This window comes from Lates calcarifer, linkage group LG9 (assembly GCF_001640805.2).
Source record: "Lates calcarifer isolate ASB-BC8 linkage group LG9, TLL_Latcal_v3, whole genome shotgun sequence".
In the NCBI taxonomy this organism is placed as follows: Eukaryota; Metazoa; Chordata; class Actinopteri; family Centropomidae; genus Lates; species Lates calcarifer.
The window spans coordinates 17,703,606-17,730,028 of NC_066841.1; the positions used below are offsets into that span (position 1 = coordinate 17,703,606).

A 26,423-nucleotide genomic window follows, 5' to 3' on the forward strand; every position below is an offset into this window, starting at 1 on the left:
AGCAGTGGGGTAATTATTTAATGTGCAGAAAGTTGCAACATCTCCTCATACTAGACAGTCAGGATGAGCCTTTAGCTATCTTTAGCTAACAAATGTGGGCTCAACATAAATATCAAAGACAATGCTTTTTTCTTTCCCAAGCTCACTTTTTTGGTATAACATAACAATAAGGTGTAAACATACATAGTTAAGCCCTCAAAGTTGTAAGCCCCTTTTAATACTCTAAACTAATACTAAATAGCTTTTTTTCCACATATATTTTTTATTCTACTTTGGTACTGCTGTACTACAGTATTTTTATGATGTGTTTTCTGTTTTCATGTTTGTATAGCACTTTGTTAACTTGTTTATGAAAAACGCTGGATGGTGGGGGGGTCAGAAAAAAATAAGTTGTAATTCACCTCCCGGACTGTAAGTGACAGTATTACATCTCGAGGGCGTCCTCAAATTACAAGACAAAGAAGAAATCCGTTTCCTGAAGGGTTAAAGTGCACCAGCTAGCATACTAGCTCTCCCCGATAAGACTACTTTGTCTGTTAAAATGGATGTAAATCAGGCGAAACAGGAACACCTACTTGCGTTAAAAGGTATTATAACGGTATTAATAGTTGTTTATAGATTGTGACTCCAGAGGTTGTTTTCGGGGTAAAACGGGCGCGTTAATGTTTCACTGTAGCAGGTTGTTGTCATTTGTTGTTGCTGTTAGCTGCTAGGTAGCGCTAATATTGCTAATAGTGTCAAACGTTTACATTTGATAATATAAAGTAAAGACAGTTTGTGACACTTGTAGCTTAAAAGAGTGCGTTTCTTTTTGTTATTGTATCTCAAAGCTGAAAGCGTAAGCATTAAACTGTAAGAATTACATCATAATGTCAATTAAAGTTACAGCCAAATAATGTTTCAGGCAGTTACTTGGCAAAAAATGTTGTGTTTGTGATGACTAAGTAAAAATGTAAACCTAAGGAGTTACTGTGTTTTTTGTTTACAAGAGCCAGTTCGACCACTGGTAGTTGAGTTGTCATTCAGTTTTAAGATGTAAGTTAGTGGATTGGAAGACATTTAATCAGCAACCATTAGGAGCGGTTTACTACTAAGGTTCTTTTATGGGCAGGAAAAACGGAATCTATTTTCTGGCTTTAGCTTCTCCTGTGTGATCATTTTTAACTTTTCTGTTTTATGCCTTAGTAAACTGAATATCTTTAGACTGCTGATCGAATGAAACAAGCAATAAGAAAATGTCACACTGGATTCTTGGAACGTGTGTTAGGCATTTCCACTATTTTTTTACGTGTCATTGGCTAAACAATTACCAGAATAATCATAATCATAATCACTGAGTAATGATAATGAAAGATTCATTACTGGCAGCTGTAAACCAGTCACAAAGACAGTTTGAAAAAATCAGGAGAAACAAGTCTGTCAAGTATGAGACACTTGTAGCTCCTGGTGAACTATGTGGCTGAATAAGAAAACTAATTTTATGTTGATAAAATATAATAATATATGATATAATATTAACATGCTCTCTACAGAAGATGTGTTACAACTCAAGACTACTCTTGAGTTAATGTAAACTGAGTATCTTTGGACTTTGCACTGTCGTTTGGACAAAAGAAAACATTTGAAATTATGGCGTCATTTCATTTTCTGATGGTTTTTAGCTAAGTAATTAACTTTTAAAAATAATTGAAGTAATCGCTTTTTGCAGCCCTACTCTAGATGAATTTATTGATGGGTACAAACTCAGACCCAGTGCAGGTACTAATTATTCCAGTGGCCTGTTCTCGTCTTTTGTTGGAATAAAAACCTGTATGCTCTTGACACATGACTGTGTGCATGCTTCCCTACTGAAGTTACTGACACTTGGATTTATTCAAAGAGTGGGACAGATTAGTGTAATACCACAGATGTGAGATAAGATTACCACAGTAACTTGAGTGTCCAGTCACTAACTAATATCACTTTCCTTCACAGTGATGCGTTTAACAAAACCAACACTCTTCACAAACCTGCCAGTGACATGTGAGGATCGAGATCTACCAGGTGAGCTGGTCTAGAGAAGCCAGAGTAACCAACAGAGTCTGAAGGTTATTTAATTCTGTTTCACAGACCTGTAGCTGAAGAAAATTCTGTTAGCTGTAGTGTCTTCTTTATCTTTATTTCTGATTTATATTGTGTTACTATACACTTCTTTACCTGATCTTCTTCCACTTTTCCTTATTGAACAGATTCAATATTTAGTACTTAGCTCAAGGTCTCTGGCTGACTGAAGGTTTAATATTATCCCTCACTTGTAAGATGCTTTGAGTAAGTGTCTGCCAAATAAGCAAATGTTATGTTTCACTGTGGAAAACTGACTCTTCCACTTGGCATGTTGGTTATTTACAGGATCAATCTGCTCCATCTCACACAGAACATCCTGACAGTGTCAGGGAATGGCCAATTATTCTACTGCTGACTGATCCAGTGTAGCAGCTGTAGCAGGCACATGGGACAGGAGGCTTTGAGAAAATCAATGAAACCATTAAAAAGACTATCAAAACGCATTCAGGGTTTGGATCTAAGTTCATCAAAAAGCTTGAAAAAAACCTGCATGTCTTGGGACTGTGGGAGGAAACAAAAGTACCTGTTTACCTGTCGGAAACCCAAACAGACATGGGGAGAACTATCCTGACAGCTAGAATTTTGACTGAATCTCCCTAAAATCTGCTTTTGAAGCTTCAAGACCAACAAGTTTCCTTTTCCTTTAACATCGGAAACAAAGTCATTTAGAGAAAAATGTCTCAGGTTTTCTCATGTTCTGTTCCAGTGAATTCAGTCCATGACTGTGATTGAGAAACTGATAGTCAGGCGTTGTGAAGTTGCTTCAGAGCAGTAATGTCAAGTTATTATGCCTCAATTTTCAAGAAGTTAATGCAACCATTTCATAATAATGTACATAACAGGAAGCAAAATAAGTACCCAGACCAGACTGAAGTGGGCGTCTTGCTTCCAGTTTTTGCATCTCTGATAGGATTACTTCTGCTTTTTCTCTGCAAAATGAAGCTTTCAACTGATAGCTAATATTTCTGTGGTTGGGATTTATATAACATCCCCCTTAAGATAGTAGACAAACTAAAGCAATGCAACTCTGTGTTTATGTTAAAATTCCTACTTGAGGGAACAATAGCAGTTATCAGGATTTCATAAATCCTAACTGAAGGGGTGATGTTAAGAGAATGCAGTTTGCCTGCAGAACTGATCAGTAATAATAATGCTAAAGTAGCAATGATATAATCACGAAGGATTTAGAGTACAGTTATCTGTAATTCATCCTGTAGTGTTTTGAGAATTTTCTTAAATTTTAGGTTTTTAATTTGTGATTTATGTCTACATAACATTATATTAAGCATAGTGTATAATCCAGTAGCTAAAAGCTAAACCCAGATGAAATGTAATTAAATTTGCCTGTTTTATATACATTTTGAAATCAAGTACATTTAGCATGTGCCTTAGATCTAGTGTACATCTGCATTATTGATTTACTGTCTCAGGTCCTGCTTCCAAATTTAGATGGCAAGCCTGCTGAGTTTCTTGTATTTGGTTTTTCTGTCTGATGGAGTACAGCACAGAGCAGTGTGTTTGCTGCACTGGTAACTGAACTCCATGTAAACCATAAATCATGATGGCACTTCTAGGTAGGAACGCTATTTATATGAGAGAAGGCATACAATATCTGAAAGAGCACAAAGATAAATCTGTTGAATTTAACATGCAGAATTGTAAAACTACTCTCCTTTTTGCCATGTTCCATGTTTAACTCCTGCGCTAATAACAGAAACTTGCATAATAATCTTGTTGTTAATATTAGAGTAGTAGGAGTAATATTAGTCAGTTAATTGATCACAGCATAAGATACATCGGAGCAACTTGTTGGACAGAAATGTGACACCAGTGTAAACCTTTCTGGTTCAGTCTGCTTTGAAACCTGATCCTCAGAGGTATTCCCTCAATCTCTTTGATCCTCCCTATAGTGCACAGAATACTCAAACACTAAAACCATGCCATGTCAAAAAGGTTTGTACATGATATATCTATACAGTCTGCAGGCTGGGAAAATGTAGACACATGCTGGTGCTGACTGTGATTATATCAGTTAATGGAAACAAATTCAAATTTTACATTAGTTACAAAAGAACAGCTCAGCTAGAATGTAATTCACAATGATATTTTTGATGTAGTTAATGCACACACAGCATTACTGCGGAATAAAAGTGCTCAGAGGGGAACCTCATAAGATTCTAAGGTTGTGTGGTTGTATAGGTGCTAAATGTGCAATAAGCAATAAATTCCCTGTGGTGTTATTAGTAGGGATGCACTGATCCAACTTTTTGTCACATTGGTAACAACTCTTGGTATCCGCCTATACAGAGTACTGATTCAGCAAATTTTAAATCTGTAAACCTCAGAGTGAAACTCATTAATTTTTATGTGAGGTAACATGAGGCTAGCAATTGCTGTGCCACTAAAAACTACGTTGGCCCGGTCATGGCCTATACCCTGTCAAGTATGCACACTATAATAGTGATATATACATGTACATATATATTTATATATATGTGTGTGTGTGTGTGTGTATGTGTATAAAATATTAAATTGCTCCTGACCCAGACATAATTAGCAGTGCATTGCAATCACTCTATCAAGTGTTTTTGACAGCTCTCTGTGGCAAATGAGCCAAATTCATTCACACGCTACATATGATACATACATACATGTTTTTGCCTCCACAGGAGATTTGTTTGGCCAGCTTATGAGGGAGGACCCCTCCACCATCAAAGGAGCAGAGACTTTAATGCTGGGAGAGATGCTTACATTACCACAGAACTTTGGGTAACAGACACTGATTTGCTTTAGAGAGTTAAAAAATAAAACATACTGTACTTTTTATAGTGTCGATTTGATTTGTGATTTCACTTTTCCGTGTCTTTGCACCGCACAGAAATATCTTCCTCGGAGAGACCTTTTCCAGTTACATTAGTGTTCACAATGACAGCAATCAAGTTGTAAAGGACATTCTTGTTAAGGTACTGTAAATAAACAAACACCCATCCAACATGTATCACACACTCCTCACTAATCTTTTATTACACATAATTGCCCTGATATGTGATGTAATCCTTCACAGGCCGATCTGCAGACCAGCTCACAGAGGCTCAACCTCTCTGCATCAAACTCTGCAGTAGCTGAACTCAAACCTGAATGCTGCATCGACGATGTTATCCATCACGAAGTCAAAGAAATTGGAACACATATGTGAGTTTGTTTGCTGTATAGACTCCCTTATTTTGTTATAGCACCCAATTGTGCTCACTTGTGATTTTGCTGTTCATCTCCTCTCTTCCAATTTCCAGCTTAGTTTGTGCAGTCAGTTACACCACTCAGTATGGGGAGAAGCTCTATTTTCGGAAGTTCTTCAAATTCCAGGTGAGTTATATTTGAGTGTTCTCATTAGATGACAGGGGTAAACTCTTGTGTGAGCTTGGAGGAGGCCTGAGAAATGTCACAGGTCTACAACAGAGCAAATGCAATTACCATCTGTGTTGTGTGTTTGGTGTACCGCAGTCTTCTGCCCTCAGTTTGTGAACAAATTTTAGCCCTGTTACATGGAATTTTTTACTTTTTATTTTTTATTTTTGCAAATGGAGATTCAGTGTGAGAAAAGTACAGCCTTCAGTTTCCAATCTATTTTTAATCAGGTTTTGAAGCCGCTGGACGTGAAGACAAAGTTCTACAATGCAGAGGTAAGTTAGCCACTTTCAAACACCACCACCATCAGCTGCAGGACAATATCAAGCGCAGCTGTCAACAGACAGGTTCTCAGTGCTCATATCATTCACCACATCCTTCTGCAAATAGAAGAACTGTATTGTATGACATGCAAGTTCTTGTGTAGCATATTTAACATGCTTCGTTCATATCATATTTCATTTCGTAGTTGGAAACATTTCCAGATGCTAATAGAGGGAGTTAGCATAAGACAGATTTCCCGGAAAACCCTTGCACCTTCGGAAAAGTTAATTTAACAGAAAAACATTTTGGTGCTGCTGTGAATTCTTACTGAGCTCAAGGGTTTTCCTGGGAGAGACAGTGAGCTTTTTTCCTTTTTCTCATTTTTCATACCAGTAGCTTTTTACATTAGACTGCAAATATTCATTGTCATCATCTTTGGCATGTAACTTCATTTGTTTATTATGTCTTGTATTTTATTTTCTCCATTAGAGTGACCTCAGTTCTGTGGTAATTGTTTCTTCTGTTCTCATCGCTGAACATTAGCATCTCTTAATCCTTTTGATGCAGCAGACTGTGTCTTATTTCTGGGGCCAACAGAAAGGTGCAAAGTAGAAAAATGGAAAGAAATGTAAACATTGGCCAGTCTGTTAAAGATAAACCACAGTTAAAGCAAAGTGCCTTGATTCATTTTAACAAGTTAAGTCCTCTACGTGAACTTTCCATTATTTTTTCATTTGCCCTTTCTTTGGACGCTCATGCTTTCTTGCAAACTCATCCTACACAGGGCTTGGACTTGTTAATTAAAGTTTGTGGTGTGAAATTATGGTGATTGGGGATTGCATTGATTATACAATTTATCATCATTGGGGAAATGATCCGTTTTCTGCTATGAAATTTGAAATTCATCAAGAATTAGATGATTATGTTGCAGAAATGAATGATGTTACTCTAACTTTTGTATTGCTAGGTTGAAGGTTACAGTGCTTTTGTTACACCCATTTACCATTTAATCATTCAGAAAGAGTGGAACAAATACATTAGATTATATGTCAGAGGTTTCAGATATTGGTTGGAATGGCTTTGCATGAAACAGAGATGCTAAGCTCTGTGATTTAACATTAACCTTGTTTCAGAATGGTTCATGGTCAGTTCTTATATTATGAATTGCAGGCATGAACTAATCTCTGCTTCTCTCTCATTGTATCTCACTGTATAGTAGAGGTTGCACTGAAAATTTGGTAGTTGTAATGACCACTGAGTGTTGCTGTCCCAAAGCATCAACTAGTTGCCTACATAAAAACAAGAATGACATTCATATACAGGTGCTGTGTCAAGGCACATTAGGTGCCTGATATGATTTGTTACATACCTTAATAATAATATTTTTTCCCCCAATAACCATGTCTGAACCAATAATCTTTAAGTAAAAGTGAAAAATGATATCACGATAAACAAGTAATTATTGTAACATTATTTTTCTGTGCAAGTAAGTTATTTAAATTTTGAATATTAACAGAATATGAATAATTGATAAACACATTGTCCATATGCAGCAGTAGATAAAGTATTCAGATCTTATGTATAAGTACCAAAGGTTAAAGTATTCACTATGCAGACTGGCCCATTTCAGAATCATGTGTATGCGATTACAGGGTCGTAATTGTATGTGCATTAATGTTTACTGCCTTTGCTCTGCAGCCGCCACAGTGGCATTTACATTAATCTAGATGTATTTGTCCTATTTTTGAATTGAGTGTCTGTAAAAGTGTGTAAAATGTTCTGTGCAGCTGCCTATGGGGCTTTCCTGACCCTTTTTCAGACATTTGTAAATCTGTTTGTTCCACAACAAACTGATGAAGGTGACAGGAGAGTAAAAAAGTCAGTTCCCCTAAAAGCTCAGAGACAGGATGATACAGCTGCTTTATAGAATCTGATTGGTAAAATCACAACTAGTTGATGTTTGGAGACCATTGTGAGCGACTTGTTTGTAAAAATCAGTCATTGTGCAACCCCTACTGTATATTCTGCTGGTCAGCACTTGTACTAACAATGTCCTCAAAGGTACACTGAGCAAACTTTATAGAATTACATTTATTTAAATAATGTTTATATGTTTAATGTTGTCTTTTCAGTCTGGTATATGAATGTTATCTCTCACATCACCTAAGGAGTAGCTTAAAGGATAGATTCAAAGTTTTTCAAATCAATCTCAAAACTTGACTCACATGGCCGTATGTACACTGAAAGAGCTGTTTGTAATCATTCCTCCTGTCCATACCAGCTATGATAAGATCTCTTCCTGATGTATCTCTAACTCTTAACTGTAAAAAAGACATTCCTAGTCCAGTTTAAAGATGCAATTTGTAAGTTTTTGCTATCACTACATAGCCAGTGTTAGCAGTGTTAAACTGTTGACATATTAAGAGCTTCAGCCATCATTACTTTTACAAGACAAGAGTTAGAGTACACCATCTGGGTAGCTTTACTTCTTCATCCTCTCATGTTGGACCAAGAGGAGACTGGACGCTACAGTGATTCACTATGGAAAATCACAGCAATCAATGTACACATGGGCATGTGAGTATTGTTTTAAGACAGACCTTGAACGTATCCTTTAAGGCAGTAGGATATTGCACAAGCCTAACCCCTCTTTATACCTAATGAAGGAAGTTGATGTGTTGCTCAGTTCGCCTCGGAGATGATGTGATTGTGCTTAACTGTGAGCGACAAACATTAGTTTGACACCTCACTTCTCTGCTCCAGACAGATGAAGTGTTCCTGGAGGCTCAGATCCAGAACATCACCACCTCACCTATGTTCATGGAGAAGGTCTCTCTAGAGCCCTCCATGATGTACAATGTTACAGAGCTCAACATAGTCACATGTGGAGACCAAGGGTAAAAGCACATATTCCTTTGTGTTGATTTAGTTGATGGAGAGGTGAAGTTTACTCATTTGTCAGTGGCTCTCATCTTTTAACTTTTTCCTGCCAGGGAGTCCACATTTGGGAAAATGTCCTACCTGCAGCCCATGGACACACGGCAGTACCTGTACTGCTTGAAGCCAAAGCCCGAGTATGCAGAGAAGGCCGGCGTCATCAAGGGTGTGACAGTGATAGGCAAGCTTGACATCGTATGGAAGACCAATCTTGGAGAGAGAGGGAGGTTACAGACCAGTCAGCTACAGAGAATGGTATTTGGATACTATTCAGATATGGACGCTATAGCCAAAATCAAAGAATCTCATTTTTAAGTCCTCTCATGTTTATATTCATAATGGTCCTGTCCTTATGTGTCCTCCAGGCTCCAGGGTACGGAGATATCAGGCTGTCTTTGGAGGTGATTCCTGACACTGTCAACCTCGAAGAGCCTTTTGACATTATCTGTAAAATCACCAACTGCAGGTAAAAATCGCCTTAGTCTCACAAGAGTCTTGCTATCCATACGAAACAACCTTCAATACTATTTCATCAATAATGTATGATGAAATTATTGAATTACAGACATGATTCCATCGCACTAACAAGCAGCGTATTTGTGACTTTGGTGTTGTAGTGAAAGAACCATGGACCTAGTGCTAGAGATGTGTAACACTCGGTCGATCCACTGGTGTGGTGTATCAGGGCGACAGCTGGGAAAACTTAGTCCTGGTGCCTTCCTCTCTCTGCCCCTCACACTCCTCTCCTCTGTCCAGGGTCTGCAGGTAAGATCTAAACCTCTAGAAAAAACTATTATTAGTGAGCTGATATCTGAGACTGTTGTTGCTCAGTAATGTCACACTCTTTACCTTTTTATTTTAGAGTATTTCTGGACTGAGACTCACAGATACATTTCTGAAGAGGACATACGAATATGACGATATTGCACAAGTGTGTGTGGTCTGCCCGTATACGAGCAATGAGAGCTAGGAATTTTATTTACCTTTTTTGCATTTTAGATATGAGTGGACCAACTGTGGAATTCTGCATATAACGCTGACATTTCACTCTTTTTGCAACCTGAGGGGATAATGCTGTATTTTAAAATGAATTGTGAATAATATAAATCACTTACTTTGAAAATAATTATGTAAATGTGCATAAATGTTAATAAAATCTCTGTAATCTTTGATTTCCTATTGCTTTTAAAAACCTACTTCATTGTGTAAATTGTGGTTTTTGTCACTAAAAGAGCTCTAGAGACATAGAAAAGAATAATCTGAGATGTAATTTTGGTGATCCAAGTAATCTCAGTCAGGTTGCTTTGTTAAAAAAAAAAAAAAAAAAGATATAGTCTGTTATTACAGTTCCATATTTCTTGCACCCTGAAACCAATCGTAGTCACAGGTGTCATGTCAGGGCTGACTTTGGCTGCAAATACTTAAGTCAGCTTGAGCTGCGATTTTTGATAAAGGTAGCAGGATAAATAAAGCATCATTGTGTTACAGAGACACCCCAGCTTACAAATCATATTTTTAGATATAAGAGAATGCGATTGTTTGGTACAGACCCCAAACAAAATCACATCATTTTTATATTTGTTTCAGTAAAAATTAAATTCACTTTTTCAATTATTGCAACATTAACCGACTAAACAAAAGCCACTAAAATCATAGGCTCATATCACAATTGCAGTTTTTGTCAAAATGATTGCAAAATGATTTTCTTAGCATAGTGTTTAGCCCTAATTTATAGTTTATGATACAAATAATGATAAGTGGTCACGTATGAGCAGATTGCAGAGTTTTTACATTTTCTTAACTAATGAGGTGTATTGGTGAGGTGAATTTTGTGTGTCCTCTGGGCAGTTTATGCTCCTAATAATAAAAACACAAACAGTGTGGGCAAAGTGTGAGATCGGCAAACTGCTTGAATCTCTGGGTGGTAAAGTAGATCAGAGGAAGGCCCAGTATTTTCCAACATTATTTAACACAGTGTAAAATACAAGCACCAGTGTGTGTAGTTGATCAATTTCAAGACATTTATTCACATGTTTTAGACAAAACATTGTGCTGCCCTAGCATACCTATTTGTTTCCATAAAGCATCTGATCTCAAATACCAGATTTAAGAGCATGCAAAATGAACAATTTGAATATGTTGTTACTAGTTAATGAACAATTAAATCGGCTTAAAGGGGGGACAGTTAATTTTTGCTAAAGTGCAATAATAACGTAATGCAGGCTGCAAACACTGCTATACAGTTACACAGTTGTCTTATTCAAAAGTTAAGTGGTACCCATTGAAAAGCAGTGATGTGAGTCCTATGTGATCAAGGACTAAATGGTCTTCAATACCCAATAAACAAGTCAGAGCATGTTCTGTCTACAAAAATAATATTAAACAAGATGCAGTATAAACAAGGTAAACCTGATGTCCTATGTGTACTGTATGAGAAAAAGCTGAAATGTTCCCTGCAATGCTGTAAAAGTACATTCCTCCCTTACCCTCTATTTATCATGACTAGACAGAAGGATCCACTCATAACATGAAGAGGGCGGTAATTTATTTTCAGCACATATAAAACACGATCTCTGCAGTAAAAGCTCTGAGGAAAGAATTTACTCATGTTTCATCAATAGGCTGAACGAGTTCTTGGCTCTTTTTTTATGGTTAGGTGTTTACAGTGTGTTTTGCCCTAAATGTGTGGGATGCTTCATTTCATGGTCCAGTCTCCAGGCCCTCTTCTCTCTACTCTCAATTCCAGAGTCTTTAGTCACGGTAAAGTGCCTTCAACCCCATCCTTGTCTCTTCATTCCAGCTATGCCGGGGGGGTTAAGAAATGGGTGTAGAGATTGTAATCGCGCCATATGGTTGCCCTTCCTTGGAAAAAAAATATGAGGCTGTTAAAAAAAAAAAGTATTCTTGTTAATGATACAAATATATACAGATTTCATATATGGTTAGCTAGAGTTTAGGTGTAAACATAAAAATACCTAAATAGATCATGAGTGCTCCTCTGCACTACCGCTAAAGGAGCGGCTCCGGATGTGGTTTCTTAACTGTTCAATCAGCTCTGGGTTCTGCTGCTGGATCTGTTGAGCAAACTGTTGCCCCCTGACAGAGAGATGAGATAACTTTGTTTACCTGCTGTATTGCTTTTCACCAGAACAATAGTTCACACAAAGCATGATGAGAGACAGTTTTGTTTTTAATATACAGTTAGAATGACTGAGATTCCCCCTGTGAGAGAATGTGGTGAGACATCTCTGATCTTATCTCCCCACATTGTAGACATTAACAGTACAGATACAGGTTGATATTTGATAGAAACAATAAAAAACTTGTCATACTAAGCATTAGTTAAAGTGCTTTTTCTGACATTGTGTTAGTGTTACAGTTCCAATGGATAATACTATGGTTAAAGGAATAGACTGACATTTTGGGAAATATAATTTACTGTTTTGCCAAGAATTCTATGACTAAATTGAGGCCACTCCTATGTCTGTATGGTAGACATGAGGAAAAAATGAAATGTAAAAATGACAACTTGTTTTACTGTTGCTGGCCAAGAAACATTCCTTCACTTTACCCAATGTAAAACCACAACATGAGGTTTTAGCATTCACTTTAAAGTTGCTATATGTGAGTTTTTGCTACCGCTACATAGCCAGCATTAGCATTAACAGCTGTGTTCTTATCAGTCTAAAGTGGAAGTAGTACTTCTATTTCTATCACTTGTTTTCCTCTGCTGAAGTTAGCATGCTAACCACCTGGCTGTTGCCCAGTCTGTCCTCAGTCTAATTAGTCAGCTATTACTACTAATGTTGGCTATGTAGCAATAGCAAAGCCTACAAGTAGCATCTTTACAGATACCTTTAAAGTTCCAAAATTTTTGAGCTACTCCTTTAACATTTTTCCCTATACATAATAGGTACATTGACATGTAATTACTCATAACTCTCTCAAATTAGTAATGATGTAATCAAACAATGCTTTTAATTTTGAATTGAGTGTACTTACGCTTCAATCAAGCTGGAAATGTCTGACAGTCCGCCCACTCCTGCTGCAGGACCCCCAACAGCATTAGACATCATTCCTGACATACTGACCACACAGTGACACAATGACAATGAGTCAGAGCACATTATGCTTTGAAACAGCACTTCACACTCAACTTTAAAGCTATCCTAAACACAATCAATTCATGTTGACACTTACAGCTGTTGTACTTGTTGGTTCTGCATCACACTTGCAGCCTGTAAAAAGAAATGAAACTGAAATCTATTGTGTCTCTTCCTATTAAAAGGACACTTTATTTATGACTGCATTGGCAATTCTGTGAGGAAAAACAATCAATGATTTGGTGCTCTGGGCCCTGCAATGGACATAAACAGCCATCTGATTTAGATGTATCTTGTCACTGTTGCAGCTATAAAACTCTAGCATACTTGTGGAAGTATTCTTGGCCAGGCAGACGGTCCCATGTGTCATCGTTTAGCAAGTCAGGAATCTCCAGGCCCACACAAGGTCCTTTCCACTATACAATAACTCTGGGTGATTAACGGGCTAACTGCCACTCAGGAGACTAATTAGGCAACAAATCTAGTCTAACTTTGCCAGAGACAAAATAAGCATAAGACACCTGTCTCCAGGACAAATGGTATGTTTTTTGAACAGCTGATAGGATCTACTGTCCCTATTATACAGCCATGGGGTTTTACGCACAGTGCTCATATTAGGAACAATGCTCTTACCATGCTAATGAAGGCAGGGTTGTTGATTAAACTAGCCATGTCAAATCCTAGTCCAGCTGCTATCTGTGGCACACATTCATACACAGAAAAATGTCAAAACAATCATGGCTAGCTAACGCAGTCTTTATGTTACATAACAAAATAAGGGCTGATGCAGCTTGTTTTTACTTACTGGACTGGTTGCCTCTTTTTGCTTTTGCTCTGCAATCTTAAGGTTGGATTTGTAGGTATCATTCTCAGGGTCTAAAACCAAAGCTTTCTTAAAGTAGGAAATTGCCTCTGGATACTTGTTCATGGCTGTCAAAGCCAACCTGGGGCCACAGAAGAGATTATTTTTGACATACATCCAAACATTCTGCATCAGAGTACATAGAAAAACTTGTTTTAATTGTTAATTAACACTAAACTCACCCCATTCGCCCATACGCTTTACTGTAGGTAGGGTCAATCCCAATAGCTCTCTCACAGTCACCAGTTGCCTCTGTATAATTTCCCAGTTTACTGTGAGCTGCAGCCCTGCAGAGTGTTAAATTCAGATCCCATGCTTACCTTTATCTCTGGCTTGTTTAATTATGTTCAGATACATAGTGCACAAGGAAGGGATTCACTTCACTGGCACTGTCTAGTCCCATTAAAACATTACATCATGTCAATATGACATCATCAGCCACTTTACAACATCTGTTCCTACTCATCTCTGCTTGTCCACCATCTGCTGTTGTATAAAAATCTGTGAACCACAGTAGTGGTACAAAGTTAGGTGTAAAGCAATGACAGTGTGAAACCATGTTGTTGTAAATACCTATTGCAGTAGTACACAGCGTTCCTTATGTCCAGATCAATAGCCTTTGTGTAGCACTCCACTGCACATCTGTAGTTCTCCTCCTTCATGTGATTGTTCCCTAAAGAATAAAATACTGGATTATTCACTGAGTACACACAGATACAATAACTGTGGTGACAACACCAGGCCAAAGATACCATATATCAGGATGAGGTTCCAAAAATGGATGCTGTAACACTAACAACAACTCAGCTTTAGGCAGATGGACAGCTATTTATATGAATGATAATATACCTTAGGGTTGCAACTAACAATTATGTCCATTGATAATCTGATTATTATTTTATTAATTAAAGTGATTATCTGTTTGGTCTATGAAACATCAGAAAAGCTAAAAGCCAGAAGATATTTATTATATTTACTATAATGTAAGACAGGTAAAAGCAGCAAATCTGCACACTGGAAAAGCTAGAACCACCAAATGTTTTGGCATTGGCCTGAAAAATATCCACCAGTAGCTGTGAAATTTAAGCCACTTTACTTGTGAGTGTATCATCTTACAAATATAGTTAACTAAAACAAATCTGAGGCACATTTAGTCCTGCATGAATCAGCTCTTGTGTAACTGTCCCTTCTCTGTTCCCCATACACAAGTTCACATACCCAGCAGTCATCAAAAGACCATTATACTGTATACTTAAATGTTAAAAACACCAGTGTTTTTTCTACTATGACATCCCAAGATTTCTGCTATGAAAGCATGTCTGTTAAGAGTTTTAATATTACCTTCATTCTTAAGTTGCTCTGCTCGCTCGATGTCTTCTGGAGATGGGGAGGTCTCTGGGATGGTTAGATTGTCATTCTAGTAAAATGCAAAACAGAGGAATCATCGATGTTTACTTTAAGTGAAATTGTGAATAAAAGAGATCTTTTTCACGGTGGACATTTTGACTTGTTAGCAGGAAAAGCATGCTGTAACAAACAAACAATGACTCTATTCCATTTTCACCTGTCACCAAATCACCAAATCAAAATGTCTGCCATGAGAAAGATGAACAGTTGACTGTAAACAATGCAACAAACAGTTATTTTTAATGTTTTAGTCTTATTACACATCCAGATGATGTAAAAGCTAACAGTTACTAGGGTAAAATATGCACCATATATAATAATAAAATGTTTATCCTAAGAGTGTACAAACAGCCTTTTCTGTTTGGGGAATCAACATGTGGAACTCTTTACCCACAGAGTTCAAACTGATCATGACATGTAAACATGAGTGATCTGGTGCTTGTTGTTTCACTCTGTTTATTGTATCATCATGTTAACTGTTTGTGATTTGTGCTTTGTTTTTGTCTTGCGCTGTGGACATAGCAAACTAGCTTAGGGCCACAAATACTGTGGTATATGGCATGGATTTATGCTATATATTTGTCCCTATACAGATAAACATTGAAAAAGTACTTTACTTTGTTCCTATGTTAAAGCGTTGGTCCCATGTGCTGTGCAGTACTCACCTTGAGCAGGGAATTGAGGAATATCTCTGTCAGAGGCTGTGGCACAGCAAGATGGCAGTCACTGGAGCTGATCTTAAAGGTGGTCTCCAGACACTGTATTGCAACTGTGGTGGAGGATCAATAAAATATGACAAGATCCTTTTGATTAGATTAATTGCATTTGTGATTTTTTTACAGTATTAGCTACATAAGTGGTCTTAGAGTTAATGGTATTATGATGGTGAGTCAGAATTTGGCTGCACATTCAGAGTGAGATATTTAAACTGTCCTGTCCATCTTTCATATTGGATGAAACACACCACCATACATACTGCACATCATTTCTATCCACTTCCAGATGATAAAACCTACTCCTCCTCCTACTCCTACTGTTTTTTCTCTAGACATAGGGACAGGGCACTAAGAACATATATCAAGTTCACTCTAATTGACAGGACAGGAGCAGTGTCCTACATTTGTGAAGGTGCTTTCCAAAGTATAAGTGCACAGTGAGTCGACCTACCTTCGAGGCTCTCCTGCTCATCGGAATTCAAAGCGCCGCAATGTGTTTGATCTCGTAGGAACTGCACAATAGAGAATGCCAAGCGTTTCTCCACTGCCATTTTTACAGAGAAACTGTTGGGCACAAGAAGTTGTTTTGAGTGAAAGAGAGGCAGAGAGGCACCCACACATCCGTGACTGTATTATTTATTAATTGGCTGACACATTTTTATGAGGGTACTAAACACATGCTTCAGTAATGCATAACTAGTACATGACTCCTGATGATTTAAAGGTGTAACTTTTCTGCACTAAAATGTCTGAAAAAATTAGACCTATGCTATATATTTTTTTGAGTTGTGTACTTACATTATCCCAACTGTTTCCAGCAATTTTCAAAACTAGAGAAATCTGTAATTCTAATCAAGGTAATGGTCAGTTTCATTTAATTCTCTTTCACTGGCGTCATACCCTCTTTGTGCATGCGTCAGGGTTGTGGTTGCCAGAAGCATCAAAACTGACTTTTTATCCAGTTTTAAGCCTCATTTTCACGATACGCTTTCTTGATCTTGGCCATTTTTAACTATATATTTTAAGGGGATGAAGGATTTTAGTCATCAGACGTCTGGAGAAACTGTCAGAGAAACAAGCTGAGCAAACATTAGCAGCAGCTCGGCTCCACCGAAAAAGCATCAGGTGAAACTGCTTTATTTAGTGATTCTACCTTACTTAATCACTGGTCTGTTTGTTTTGGAGATGATACCTCTGTGGCTAATTTTGCTCTTGGTAAAAACCTCCTGAATGTCTGGATGATGAGTGGTTAGAGAATCACGCTCAGCAAACATTTGTAGTAGCTGTTTTTGCAGTTCCCCCAGGACATGTTTTTTAACATGAAACTGCTTTCTTTCAGTTTTTTACTGTATTTATTCACCTTGTACATTTGTTTTGGAGAGGAGGAAACCTCTGCAAATAATTCTGAAGGCAATAGTGGTGAAGAGAACAACTCCCACGATCCTGCGCTACTCACAATTTCATCAAACTCCATATTTTAGACCCCTAAATTTATTCTTAACTCTATTCCGTAGCTTGTAAATTTGACATAAACAAACAGTGTTGGGTCATGTACATGCAGTAACATGTAGATGTCTGCATCTGATTAAAATATAGTACTGTTCTGGAGACTGATCACTGGCCCAGAAACACCCTTTCCTATGCAACTGGTCTCCTGCTAATAACTTAAATGTAAATTAAAGTATGAAGTATCTATGAATTAACAATCACTAAGTGAGAATAGATAAGTGTTAACTAATCGTGTAAACTCACAATGACTTGATCATTACTTACTGATGAGGAACAGGAATCCATGAGGTTTCAGAAGTCTCTGAAAACATGGCTTCAGAGTATTTCTCTGTAACATTAAATATTTATGGCTAAATAAGCAGGTTTTTAAAAAAACATCTTAAAATATTATTGATGAAGTGGATGTTGTAATTGTTCTAACTTTGACTCCATCACTCATAGCCAGAAGCTGATAGCTGAGAAAATATGTTTTCAGGGCCTTTGCATAAGTCATCATGAATCATGTATTAGTTCTGCATTAGTTAAATATGTGTTTTGTATCCTTATTTCAAAGTGTTACCATCCATGGACAGATTTACAGTGGCATTTATATAAATTGAAGTCGCATTAGTGCATAGTACAAAGTCTTAGGCTATTATGTAGTTATTGTCCAGGGCTGGACTATCAACTGAAAAGTAGGCAACTGCCCACAGGCCCCAAACGTCCCAGATTTCTCTGTGTGTTAACTGATTGTTGGTAATTTAGTTGTTATAACTGTTAAGGAATCTGAACTACTAAGGTATGATATCGATTAAGGCAAATAATTCAGTTCTAGCTTATTTTGTGGTTCCTTCACGAAGAGGGGCCCTGTGCTCACATGCTGCATACTCCCAAATAAAGTAGTGTTAATCACATTAATACCGTTCAGGCCTAACAGCAATTTTAGCCCGGGGGACCCTGACAGGTTAATCCAGCCATGTTATTATCTATTATATCTCATACAACGATGACTATTAGAAATGATGCTGGTGGTGCATTTTCCTCTTGTTTCCAAGACAACTCACAGGAGAATGAAAGCAAAAAATAATTCTTGCTCATTATAGAAACAGAGCTCAGTGCTCCTCTAAAAGACAGGCTACATTAGCAGTTTGTTTTTTCTCCTTTTTGATGCCTGACCGAGGCATTTCCACACTGCACGCGTTAAAAAAAAAAAAAAAAAAAAGGCCAGCAAGTCACTGTCATTTAACTCTGTGGGGAAAATGTTTTACAGACACAAACATTGCCTCATATTTCCATCACGTGCTGACGCCATGCGTTGTTATGTTCATCTGGGTCTGGCTAGCAGAGCTACTCCTCCCTCAGCGTGTGTTGACACACGTATATGCAGTGATGCAGAAGCTGTGATGTAATACCATAATGGGAGTCGAGAGGCGTTTTTATTCATACAGGCTACACGTATGTATTATGAAATGCAGTGCATTCAAGCTAATCCAACCAACGACACTGGTTGAATTAGCTGGGTGTCATTTCTGTAAACCTGTCTTTACTAATCGTCCGCACAACAAGGCTCGCCTGTGCAGCTTGTGTGATGCTGGTTGAAAACAATCACAGCCTCCTATCAACGAGGCAGTAAAACAAGGCGAGGAGATAAACAAAGGTCGGCCTGCAAACCCTGTAATAACCTATTTAGAAATAACATTGTGTCAAAGGATGCTATACAGTGCCTCCCCCCCCCGCCCACCTACCTGTGCTCTTATCCAGCTGTCTGCTGCTACCGCGTCATGAGGACTTGTGTCGGATTGATCGCATCCTCCTCCTCCTCCTCCTCCTCGGCGCCTGCGCGTTGGGCAGCGGAAGTAAGAAGCGTTTTCCACATGTAAGGGAGAGAGAGAGAGAGAGAGAGACTGCTGCTGCTGCTGCTGCTGCCTGCGGGACTAGCTACAGTACAGTAAGAGGAGAAGAAAGTGTGGTTATTGCACGGAAAAACGCATGAAACCGCAGGCATGTGTGCGTTAAGGCTTGCAGTCAGCCGAACGCTCTGCAGGTATTATTTAGTTTAAGTACATTGCTAAACAACTGCGGTGTTTTTTTGTTTTTTTTTACAGTTATGCTACAGATTAATGTTTCATTCAACTACCGTTAATTCATAATTGCTGTGTGTTTTATTTCCACGTACACGTGTTAATAATAAAAACGGATAGTGGAATTATAGCTGGCTTCTCCTGCTCCTGAGCGCTTGAAAATAACGAGCTGTGTGTAGGTTTTGGCTGCCATTTGTCATAGCTGCTTTACAAATTATCCCACACTTTTACGACCCTGTTTTGAAAGGCTTCCGCTGCCATGCCATGAAACTCTACACTGAGTGGACCTGGGGGAAAAAGGTCACCGCTTAGCATGGGAAAAAAATACAGACCACGGTCTCAAGTGTGACCTTGGAAAATTTATTGCCTAACATTAGTACCACCTGTCATGTTCAGTCGCTCAGTTTTAATAGCCTTTTTGACTCTGAAATTAAACTGTAATGTCTTATTCTTTCTTTCTTTTTTTATTTTTTTACAGGGTGTCTAAACCTGTCTTGAGAATGACCATCCACAATGGGCCAGCGATAGCAGCCAGAGACTGCTCTCAGGCAGGAAATAAGAGGAACACACTGAGATGGGACTTGTCTCCAGATGAGATCAGGACCATGACAGACAGCTTGATTAACAGAATAAAGAAAGTCTATGATGACATTGGATCTCTAAACATAGAAAACATCTCAGTTGAAAACACATTGAAAGCCTTGGCTAATGCCAAACTGGAATATGCATGTAAGTTTTTACTGGATAAGTCTGGTAGTATTTTCTTATTGTCGTCATTATTTTGATTTAATCCTTCATACTGTATCTTTTTGGTGTCGTAAATACTCTTCAAAGCAACAAATATGTATTCATCCACAGCTGGAAATAGTCCTACACAAATGCACATTTACCTGTTTTAATTGAAGTTTGCTAAAGAACTAAAAATTATTGAGCCTTTTTTAGAAATAAAATTATGTGTTGGTGATGTGTTTTTAAAGTTTTTTTGTCTTCAGTAGGAGTGCCACAGAGAGGATAGGGAAACTGGAAGCTATTAACTAATGCACATTCTTGTTTTTGGTCTTTTCATCAGATTTGTTGACATGAAAAGTAAATTAAAAAAGTAAAATACGAGCCTTACTTAAAAAAAATGTATCAGGCTATTTATTATTTAAAAAAATTGCTACATTGTACAAATCACAGTTAACAGTCACTGTGTCCTCTGTGTTTCTTCTGTTCCCTTAGCATCACGCCATGTTCTTGATTTCCCCCAGTATGTTTGTCCTTCGAAGGAGGTTCGGTCAGCCAGCACAGAGGCAGACAAAAAACTGTCTGAGTTTGATGTGGAGATAAGTATGAGAGAAGATGTGTTCAAGCGGATTACTGTCTTGCAGGTACGTCAGACGTCCACTTGAATATACACGTCTCTCACAGCATGAGGGAGGGGAAATTTGATATTAAAAACTCTCCTTTCGTCAAATCAGGTCACTAGTCCAGAGAGGAAATAAATCAGGTGTTGAAGTAATCTTAACCATAAAGATATGGATTTGAAGATAATTAACTCTAATGTGTGAAGATTTGACGCATTTATCGCATTAGCTATGGTGATGATAGATTATTTTCACATTTTTTGTCAGCTAGAGGGCAACTAATGATAGACGAGCAAGGAGTGAAGTTTCATATCAATGAGGATACTATATCCTCACTTGACCCCATCACTGGTTCTTTTTTAGCCTGGGAAAGAAATGTAATCTGATTTAATCAGTGTTAGCCAATGCCGTATCTTATTCCACACAGGACTGACTGGTTGACATAAATAGGTCAATAGATTTCGCTCTTAATTCTGCCTGCGTGAAAAAATGTATCTGTGTTATGTGATTATGTTTTGACAGAAAAAGCTCCAAGACAACCTTTCACCTGAAGAAAAAAGATTCTTAGACAGACTTGTGACATTAGGCAAGCGGAGAGGATTGCATCTGTCTAAAGATATACAAGAGGTAATGGAAGATGTGAGCTGTTTATTCAGTCATCACATGTAATTTTCCTGACTTGATTTTCTTGATGTGCTTTGTCTCTCTCTCAAGGAAATAAAAAGGACTTCCAAACTTATTAGTGAACTGTCCATAGAGTTTAACAAGAATCTGAATGAGGACAATACATTTCTTGTTTTTTCTGGGCATGAATTGGGTAAGTTTATAAAACATAACCTGATGTACTGTCTGGTATCATGAATCATCATTCTCTGACTATTTTCATCTTACTATATGGTGTTGTCCTCTTCTGTTAAGGTGGGCTGTCTGACAGTTATCTCAAAGGACTGGACAAGACAGAAAATGGGCGGTATAAAGTGACACTTGAATATCCTCATTACTACCCCCTGATGAAGAGGTGTCACAACCCTGAGACCAGGAGGAAGATGGAAACAGCTTTTCACAGCAGGTGTAAAGAGGTAACTAGAGTCTGATACTAAATCTGTTCTACACAAGTCCTGTCTGTTTTGCAATACAGTTGATGCGTACACACCTGCAGCCCTATGTGGAGAAATAATGTTGTTACTTACAAGATTTTCAAAAAATCAAACCCCGTGTTCGAAAAATTTATGGCTGTTGATTTGTGTTTGTTTGTTTGTTTTTTTCCAGCAGTAGCCATTAGAATAGTTTAGCATTCAGTAATGACCTCTCTGTGTGGTAGTCTGACATTCTTGTGTAGGGTTCAAATTAACAACCTACATAGGACGAATTCAGAGACAAAAATGCACCTATGTGTCCAGTGATACTGTTTATAATTTTATGTCAATGATAACAGTCTCCTGATCAAGTTTACTCTCCTATGGATGTATCACACCAGTATTAAATTATTGTAAATGCAAACAGAATTTTTCCTACTGCTGCTAGTTCACATTAAAAGTGTTCAACTGGCAGAACACAAGGAGGTGTTTATTGTGAAGCAATTACAGGAAACTGGCAACTGGACTTGTTTGTAGATACCTGAGGACATTTCACCTCAAGAGGCTTCTACTCTAGTATCTACGACCAAGTTCACTTGGCTTTGATTCAGCCCTTCTTGAATAACCTGGATGACCTGGATGACTGAGATTCTTCACGGGCAAATAACAGCAACCGTTAAGGGAAATGTATATGCAAACATTTTGGCAGTAGATCTTAAATATTGCAGGTTCAGGAAGAAGAGGAGATTTTTGGCTGCGCTGTAAACAGACCAGGTTCTCTGCTCTACTGTATTTCTGATAAATTAGCTGCTGAAGATGTGTTTTCTGCCCCCTAGAATTCCAGACCACATTGAAATGAAATCTCACTTGCTGATACCGTCAGTAACCACAGTTGTCATCAAATCAACCAGGACTGAAATCTGAAAGATTTTAATTTTCATGAGCCTAATTAGGTATTTTGGAAATGTACTCACTGTATACACTGGCTGATCTGCATGTCTTATTCTCCGGCCTTTCTTTTATCCAGGTAAACACAGCGATTCTTGAACAGTTGATACAGCTGAGGGCAAAGGTCGCAGACTTACTTGGTTACAGCAGCCATGCAAACTATGTTCTGGAAATGAACATGGCCAAGAATGCGAGCAATGTGTCTGACTTTCTAGGTATGACAGCTCTGACACCTCAGACACGTGCGTTCATACACAAACATTCTGCGTAACTTAAGATGAAGTCTCACGCCATCTGATAACAACTTTGCAGTAAAATCCACTTTACTGGACAGATGGATGGGGGAGTAGATACAGACTCGACTAGAAGAGAGAAATATAACACCCATCTCTGTTGCTTGTAATGTAGTGTATGTTATATGTTTTTGTATGTAGTGTGCCATAATTTATGGCTCGGGAAGCAGGTGGCATACATGGTCATATATAACAAAGTGGAAGGAGTAAAATGTGTGTGGTCTGTAAGGGTCAATAGTTTAAGTTCTATATAGAAGAGGTGTAATTGACAATTTAAAAAGATGTGTAGAATTTAGAATCAAGAATAAAAAATAGTGGGAGTCATGATTTATGTGATTGACCTAGAAAAAAAATCCTAGACCTAAAAGTATCCCATTCTAATCTGTTGAATGTGAGACAGGAACAAGACTCTGTGCTTTGAGATAACACATCTACAAAAAAAAAAGACAGAAATGACATAATGAGATTATGAAAAAAACATATTGTTCAAATTTAACCATATGTGCTTTTTTCCCACTTTACAGATAAATTCTATGAAACGCTGAAGCCCATCGGAATCAAGGAGAGGAAATATATTCTTGCGCTAAAAAAGAGGGAGTGCTTGATGAAGGGCTACCAGTTTGATGGACAGATCAATGCCTGGGACTTGCCCTACTACATGAATCAAGTGGAGCAGTGCAAGTTTGCTGTGAACAAGGACAAACTGATTGAGTATTTCCCACTTGATGTGGTGACAGGAGGACTGTTTGGTATTTACCAGGAGCTGCTGGGTCTCACGTTCACGGAGGTGGAACATGCTCATGTGTGGCATGAAAATGTCAAGCTCTATTCAGCTCACGACACTGAAACAGGAGAGGAGATTGGCCAGTTCTATCTAGACTTGCATCCAAGGTAGAGAACATGTCACTTTTGTAGAGACAAGAAGTCATCCTCATATACTTACATGCATAAAAAATATATATGGTAAGATTAGTTGATGCAACATCATAGAAAATGTGACATTGCAACCTTATCTTCCACCAGGGAAGGAAAGTATGGCCATGCAGCCTGCTTTGGGCTCCAGCCTGGCTGCAAAGGGCCTGATGGAAAACGCAGGCTTCCAGTGGCAGCTATGGTGGCCAACTTTACCAAACCTAGAGAAGGCTGGCCCTCTCTCCTCCAGCACCATGAAGTGGAGACTTATTTCCATGAGTTTGGACATGTAATGCATGAGCTTTGCTCTAAGGTAGGTCACTGCTATCAGCAGTTCCATCATACAGCAACCAAATACTATGTATTGTATTTTAAGTAGAACAAGAGAGCCTGAACTTTTCCTTGTTTGTGTATCAGACCATGTTTGCAGAATTCAGTGGAACTCAGGTGGAGACAGACTTTGTGGAGGTGCCCTCACAGATGCTTGAGAACTGGGTTTGGGAGAAGGAGCCTCTGAGAAGAATGTCTCGCCACTACAAAGATGGCAGTCCAATCCCAGACAATCTGCTTGACAAACTGATCGCCTCCAGAGTAGCCAACACTGGTCAGACACTTGAATTATTACAAAACAACCCATCAGACACTCAACATCTTTGCTCAAATTAAGCCTCTGTTAATGTGTTGACTTGTCAGCATGCCAGCATACTCACAGTGACAATGTTTATCCTCTTCAGGTCTGATGAACCTGCGTCAGGTGGTCCTCAGTAAAGTGGACCAGTCACTACACACCAGCCTTTGTGCAGATACAGCTGAGGTGTTTGCAAAGCACTGCCAGGACATCCTGGGTGTTCCTGCTACACCAGGTCAGTTAACATTAGCATCAGTAGCATGGCAAAGCAAATGTTGGCTATTTTAGCATATATTTAGGGAAATACATGCATGAAAAAATGTGTATTCGCCTACCATGAGAAGGGATAAACATCTACAGTAGATTGTTAGATTTAGAATACAATAAATAGTCCAGTGTGGGCAGGTGAAGTTTGTGTTTCATTTCCTGTAAGCAATGCATCTGGAACTTTAGACTTTGACATAGATCATTCTGATATGATGAGAAAAATATGTTCTCTCTAGGCACCAATATGACTGCCAGCTTCAGTCACTTGGCTGGAGGATATGATGGTCAGTACTACAGCTATCTGTGGAGTGAAGTCTACTCCATGGACATTTTCTTCAGTCGCTTTAAAAAGGAAGGCATTATGAATCGAAAGGTTGGTCTGTAGATTACCTTTATGCATTTGATTGTAATTATTCATCTAATTTTTAAGGAGAATATCTTCATCTGTACATCTGTGCCTTATCACAGGTCGGAGAAGAGTACAGAAGAGAGATTTTGGAAGCTGGTGGCTCTGTGGATGGAATGGACATGCTGGAAAACTTCCTTGGACGTGCACCGCGCCAGGATGCCTTCTTTCAATGCAAGGGACTGATGAAGTCACAGGAAACACAAATATCTTAATTTGATATAGCCTTTAAGAATCTTTTCATCAAAACAGGGTATATTTCTGATTGTCTAGATACAGGTCCATGTCAGTAAAAAAAGTAGCTTTGCATTAAGTATATTAAAACAGTGTTAAGAGTTTTGTACTTGATGTCTCTGGTTGCAACTTGACCAGTGTGAGGATTTGCTGCTATAACTGTAATAGAGTATTTTTAGGTTTTGAATTGTTGGTAGGACAAGACATTTAAAGATGTGACCTCAGACCCTGGGACGTTGTGACAGCTTTTTCTGTCATTGTGTTCATTGTATTCATCAATCAATCCATTATTAATTTATCAACCAAAAATGATCAATAAATTCACTGATAATGACCAATATGTTGCTACTTGGCCTTACATACAATACAAAATGATTTAAAGTGTTTTCCAGGAAGCTGGCTGACAAAAGCTTACCATGAATGCCTACAATACCCTTCAGTATATCTGGGAAAAATCCCATTCCCCCATCTTAAAAGGCATTAGGCTTGTGTAATGAAATACCTTGGAGATACCTCCTGATCTCTCTTCTAAAAATGATAAAGAAAATGTGTTTTGCCATATTTCTGAGGAAGAAGGTTTGCATATTTTGAGTGCCTCCATATTTAAAATTCTCCTGCAAGTGTAAAAGTTAATTTGTACACCAGGGGGCGCCTCAGGATAGGAAAGGCCTGTGTCTGAGTTAAACATGCTTAAGAAAAATGAATCTAATCCTTAGTATAACTATTTTCTTTCTTTGAATAATATAAAATAATCTTTCCTGTACTTTTACTGTCATTACAGGCCAAACTGATGTAAACTGAGCCAACATCTTTATGGATACATATAGTTGGGCTTAGTAAAATGTCTTATGTTTTTCTGGTCCACATACTCATCGTCTATAATCCGTGTGAATACCAATCCTAGATCCAATCGGAAAGGAAAAAATGTTGCCAAGCCAGTGGATTGA

The 26,423-nt window shown here is 38.2% G+C and overlaps 3 protein-coding genes across 6 annotated transcripts; 2 read left to right on the top strand and 1 right to left on the bottom strand.

Moving 5' to 3' along the window:
- The first annotated feature begins 432 nt into the window (after positions 1–432).
- trappc13 (trafficking protein particle complex subunit 13) lies at positions 433–9,881 on the top strand. Of its 2 annotated transcripts, XM_018694262.2 has the most exons (13): positions 433–587; positions 1,975–2,043; positions 4,773–4,872; positions 4,982–5,066; positions 5,168–5,295; positions 5,394–5,466; positions 5,739–5,783; positions 6,262–6,279; positions 8,536–8,669; positions 8,766–8,964; positions 9,075–9,175; positions 9,327–9,474; positions 9,572–9,881. In XM_018694262.2, the coding sequence occupies exons 1-13, from the start codon at positions 542–544 to the stop codon at positions 9,677–9,679; spliced, it is 1,254 nt and encodes a 417-aa protein (XP_018549778.1). In that variant the 5' UTR covers positions 433–541; the 3' UTR covers positions 9,680–9,881. The 2 variants fall into 2 exon arrangements, with proteins under 2 accessions (XP_018549778.1, XP_018549779.1); XM_018694263.2 differs by lacking the exon at positions 6,262–6,279.
- An 826-nt stretch (positions 9,882–10,707) lies between these two features.
- sgtb (small glutamine rich tetratricopeptide repeat co-chaperone beta) lies at positions 10,708–19,159 on the bottom strand. 2 transcript variants are annotated; one of them, XM_051073018.1, is made up of 12 exons: positions 19,031–19,159; positions 16,249–16,361; positions 15,747–15,850; positions 15,016–15,091; positions 14,248–14,347; positions 13,857–13,961; positions 13,618–13,756; positions 13,446–13,508; positions 12,910–12,947; positions 12,712–12,795; positions 11,685–11,805; positions 10,708–11,571 (listed from the first exon to the last, which is right to left on the bottom strand). In XM_051073018.1, the coding sequence occupies exons 2-11, from the start codon at positions 16,346–16,348 to the stop codon at positions 11,694–11,696; spliced, it is 921 nt and encodes a 306-aa protein (XP_050928975.1). In that variant the 5' UTR covers positions 16,349–16,361; positions 19,031–19,159; the 3' UTR covers positions 10,708–11,571; positions 11,685–11,693. The 2 variants fall into 2 exon arrangements, with proteins under 2 accessions (XP_050928975.1, XP_018549780.1); XM_018694264.2 differs by having other exon boundaries at positions 10,708–11,591.
- On the top strand, positions 19,090–25,814 carry nln (neurolysin (metallopeptidase M3 family)). 2 transcript variants are annotated; one of them, XM_018694261.2, is made up of 13 exons: positions 19,090–19,233; positions 19,845–20,095; positions 20,588–20,736; positions 21,235–21,339; positions 21,427–21,529; positions 21,631–21,791; positions 22,816–22,951; positions 23,554–23,920; positions 24,053–24,254; positions 24,359–24,545; positions 24,676–24,804; positions 25,073–25,209; positions 25,305–25,814. In XM_018694261.2, exons 2-13 carry the CDS (start codon positions 19,867–19,869, stop codon positions 25,455–25,457), a joined length of 2,058 nt encoding a protein of 685 aa, XP_018549777.1. In that variant the 5' UTR covers positions 19,090–19,233; positions 19,845–19,866; the 3' UTR covers positions 25,458–25,814. The 2 variants fall into 2 exon arrangements, with proteins under 2 accessions (XP_018549777.1, XP_018549776.1); XM_018694260.2 differs by having other exon boundaries at positions 19,183–19,329.
- Positions 25,815–26,423: the final 609 nt, after the last annotated feature.

Excerpts from the sequence above, each read along its gene's own strand:
- trappc13 (XM_018694262.2), top strand. The coding sequence starts at position 542 with ATGGATGTAAATCAGGCGAAACAGGAACACCTACTTGCGTTAAAAG. Across the intron at positions 4,873-4,981 it reads ACATTACCACAGAACTTTGG|AAATATCTTCCTCGGAGAGA; the intron begins GTAACAGACACT and ends TGCACCGCACAG. Across the intron at positions 5,467-5,738 it reads GGAAGTTCTTCAAATTCCAG|GTTTTGAAGCCGCTGGACGT; the intron begins GTGAGTTATATT and ends ATTTTTAATCAG.
- sgtb (XM_051073018.1), bottom strand. The coding sequence starts at position 16,348 with ATGGCAGTGGAGAAACGCTTGGCATTCTCTATTGTGCAGTTCCTACGA. Across the intron at positions 15,851-16,248 it reads TGAGCAGGAGAGCCTCGAAG|TTGCAATACAGTGTCTGGAG; the intron begins GTAGGTCGACTC and ends CCTCCACCACAG. Across the intron at positions 15,092-15,746 it reads TCCTCAATTCCCTGCTCAAG|AATGACAATCTAACCATCCC; the intron begins GTGAGTACTGCA and ends GCATTTTACTAG.
- nln (XM_018694260.2), top strand. The coding sequence starts at position 19,289 with ATGTGTGCGTTAAGGCTTGCAGTCAGCCGAACGCTCTGCAG. Across the intron at positions 21,340-21,426 it reads TGTCTAAAGATATACAAGAG|GAAATAAAAAGGACTTCCAA; the intron begins GTAATGGAAGAT and ends CTCTCTCTCAAG. Across the intron at positions 23,921-24,052 it reads TATCTAGACTTGCATCCAAG|GGAAGGAAAGTATGGCCATG; the intron begins GTAGAGAACATG and ends ATCTTCCACCAG.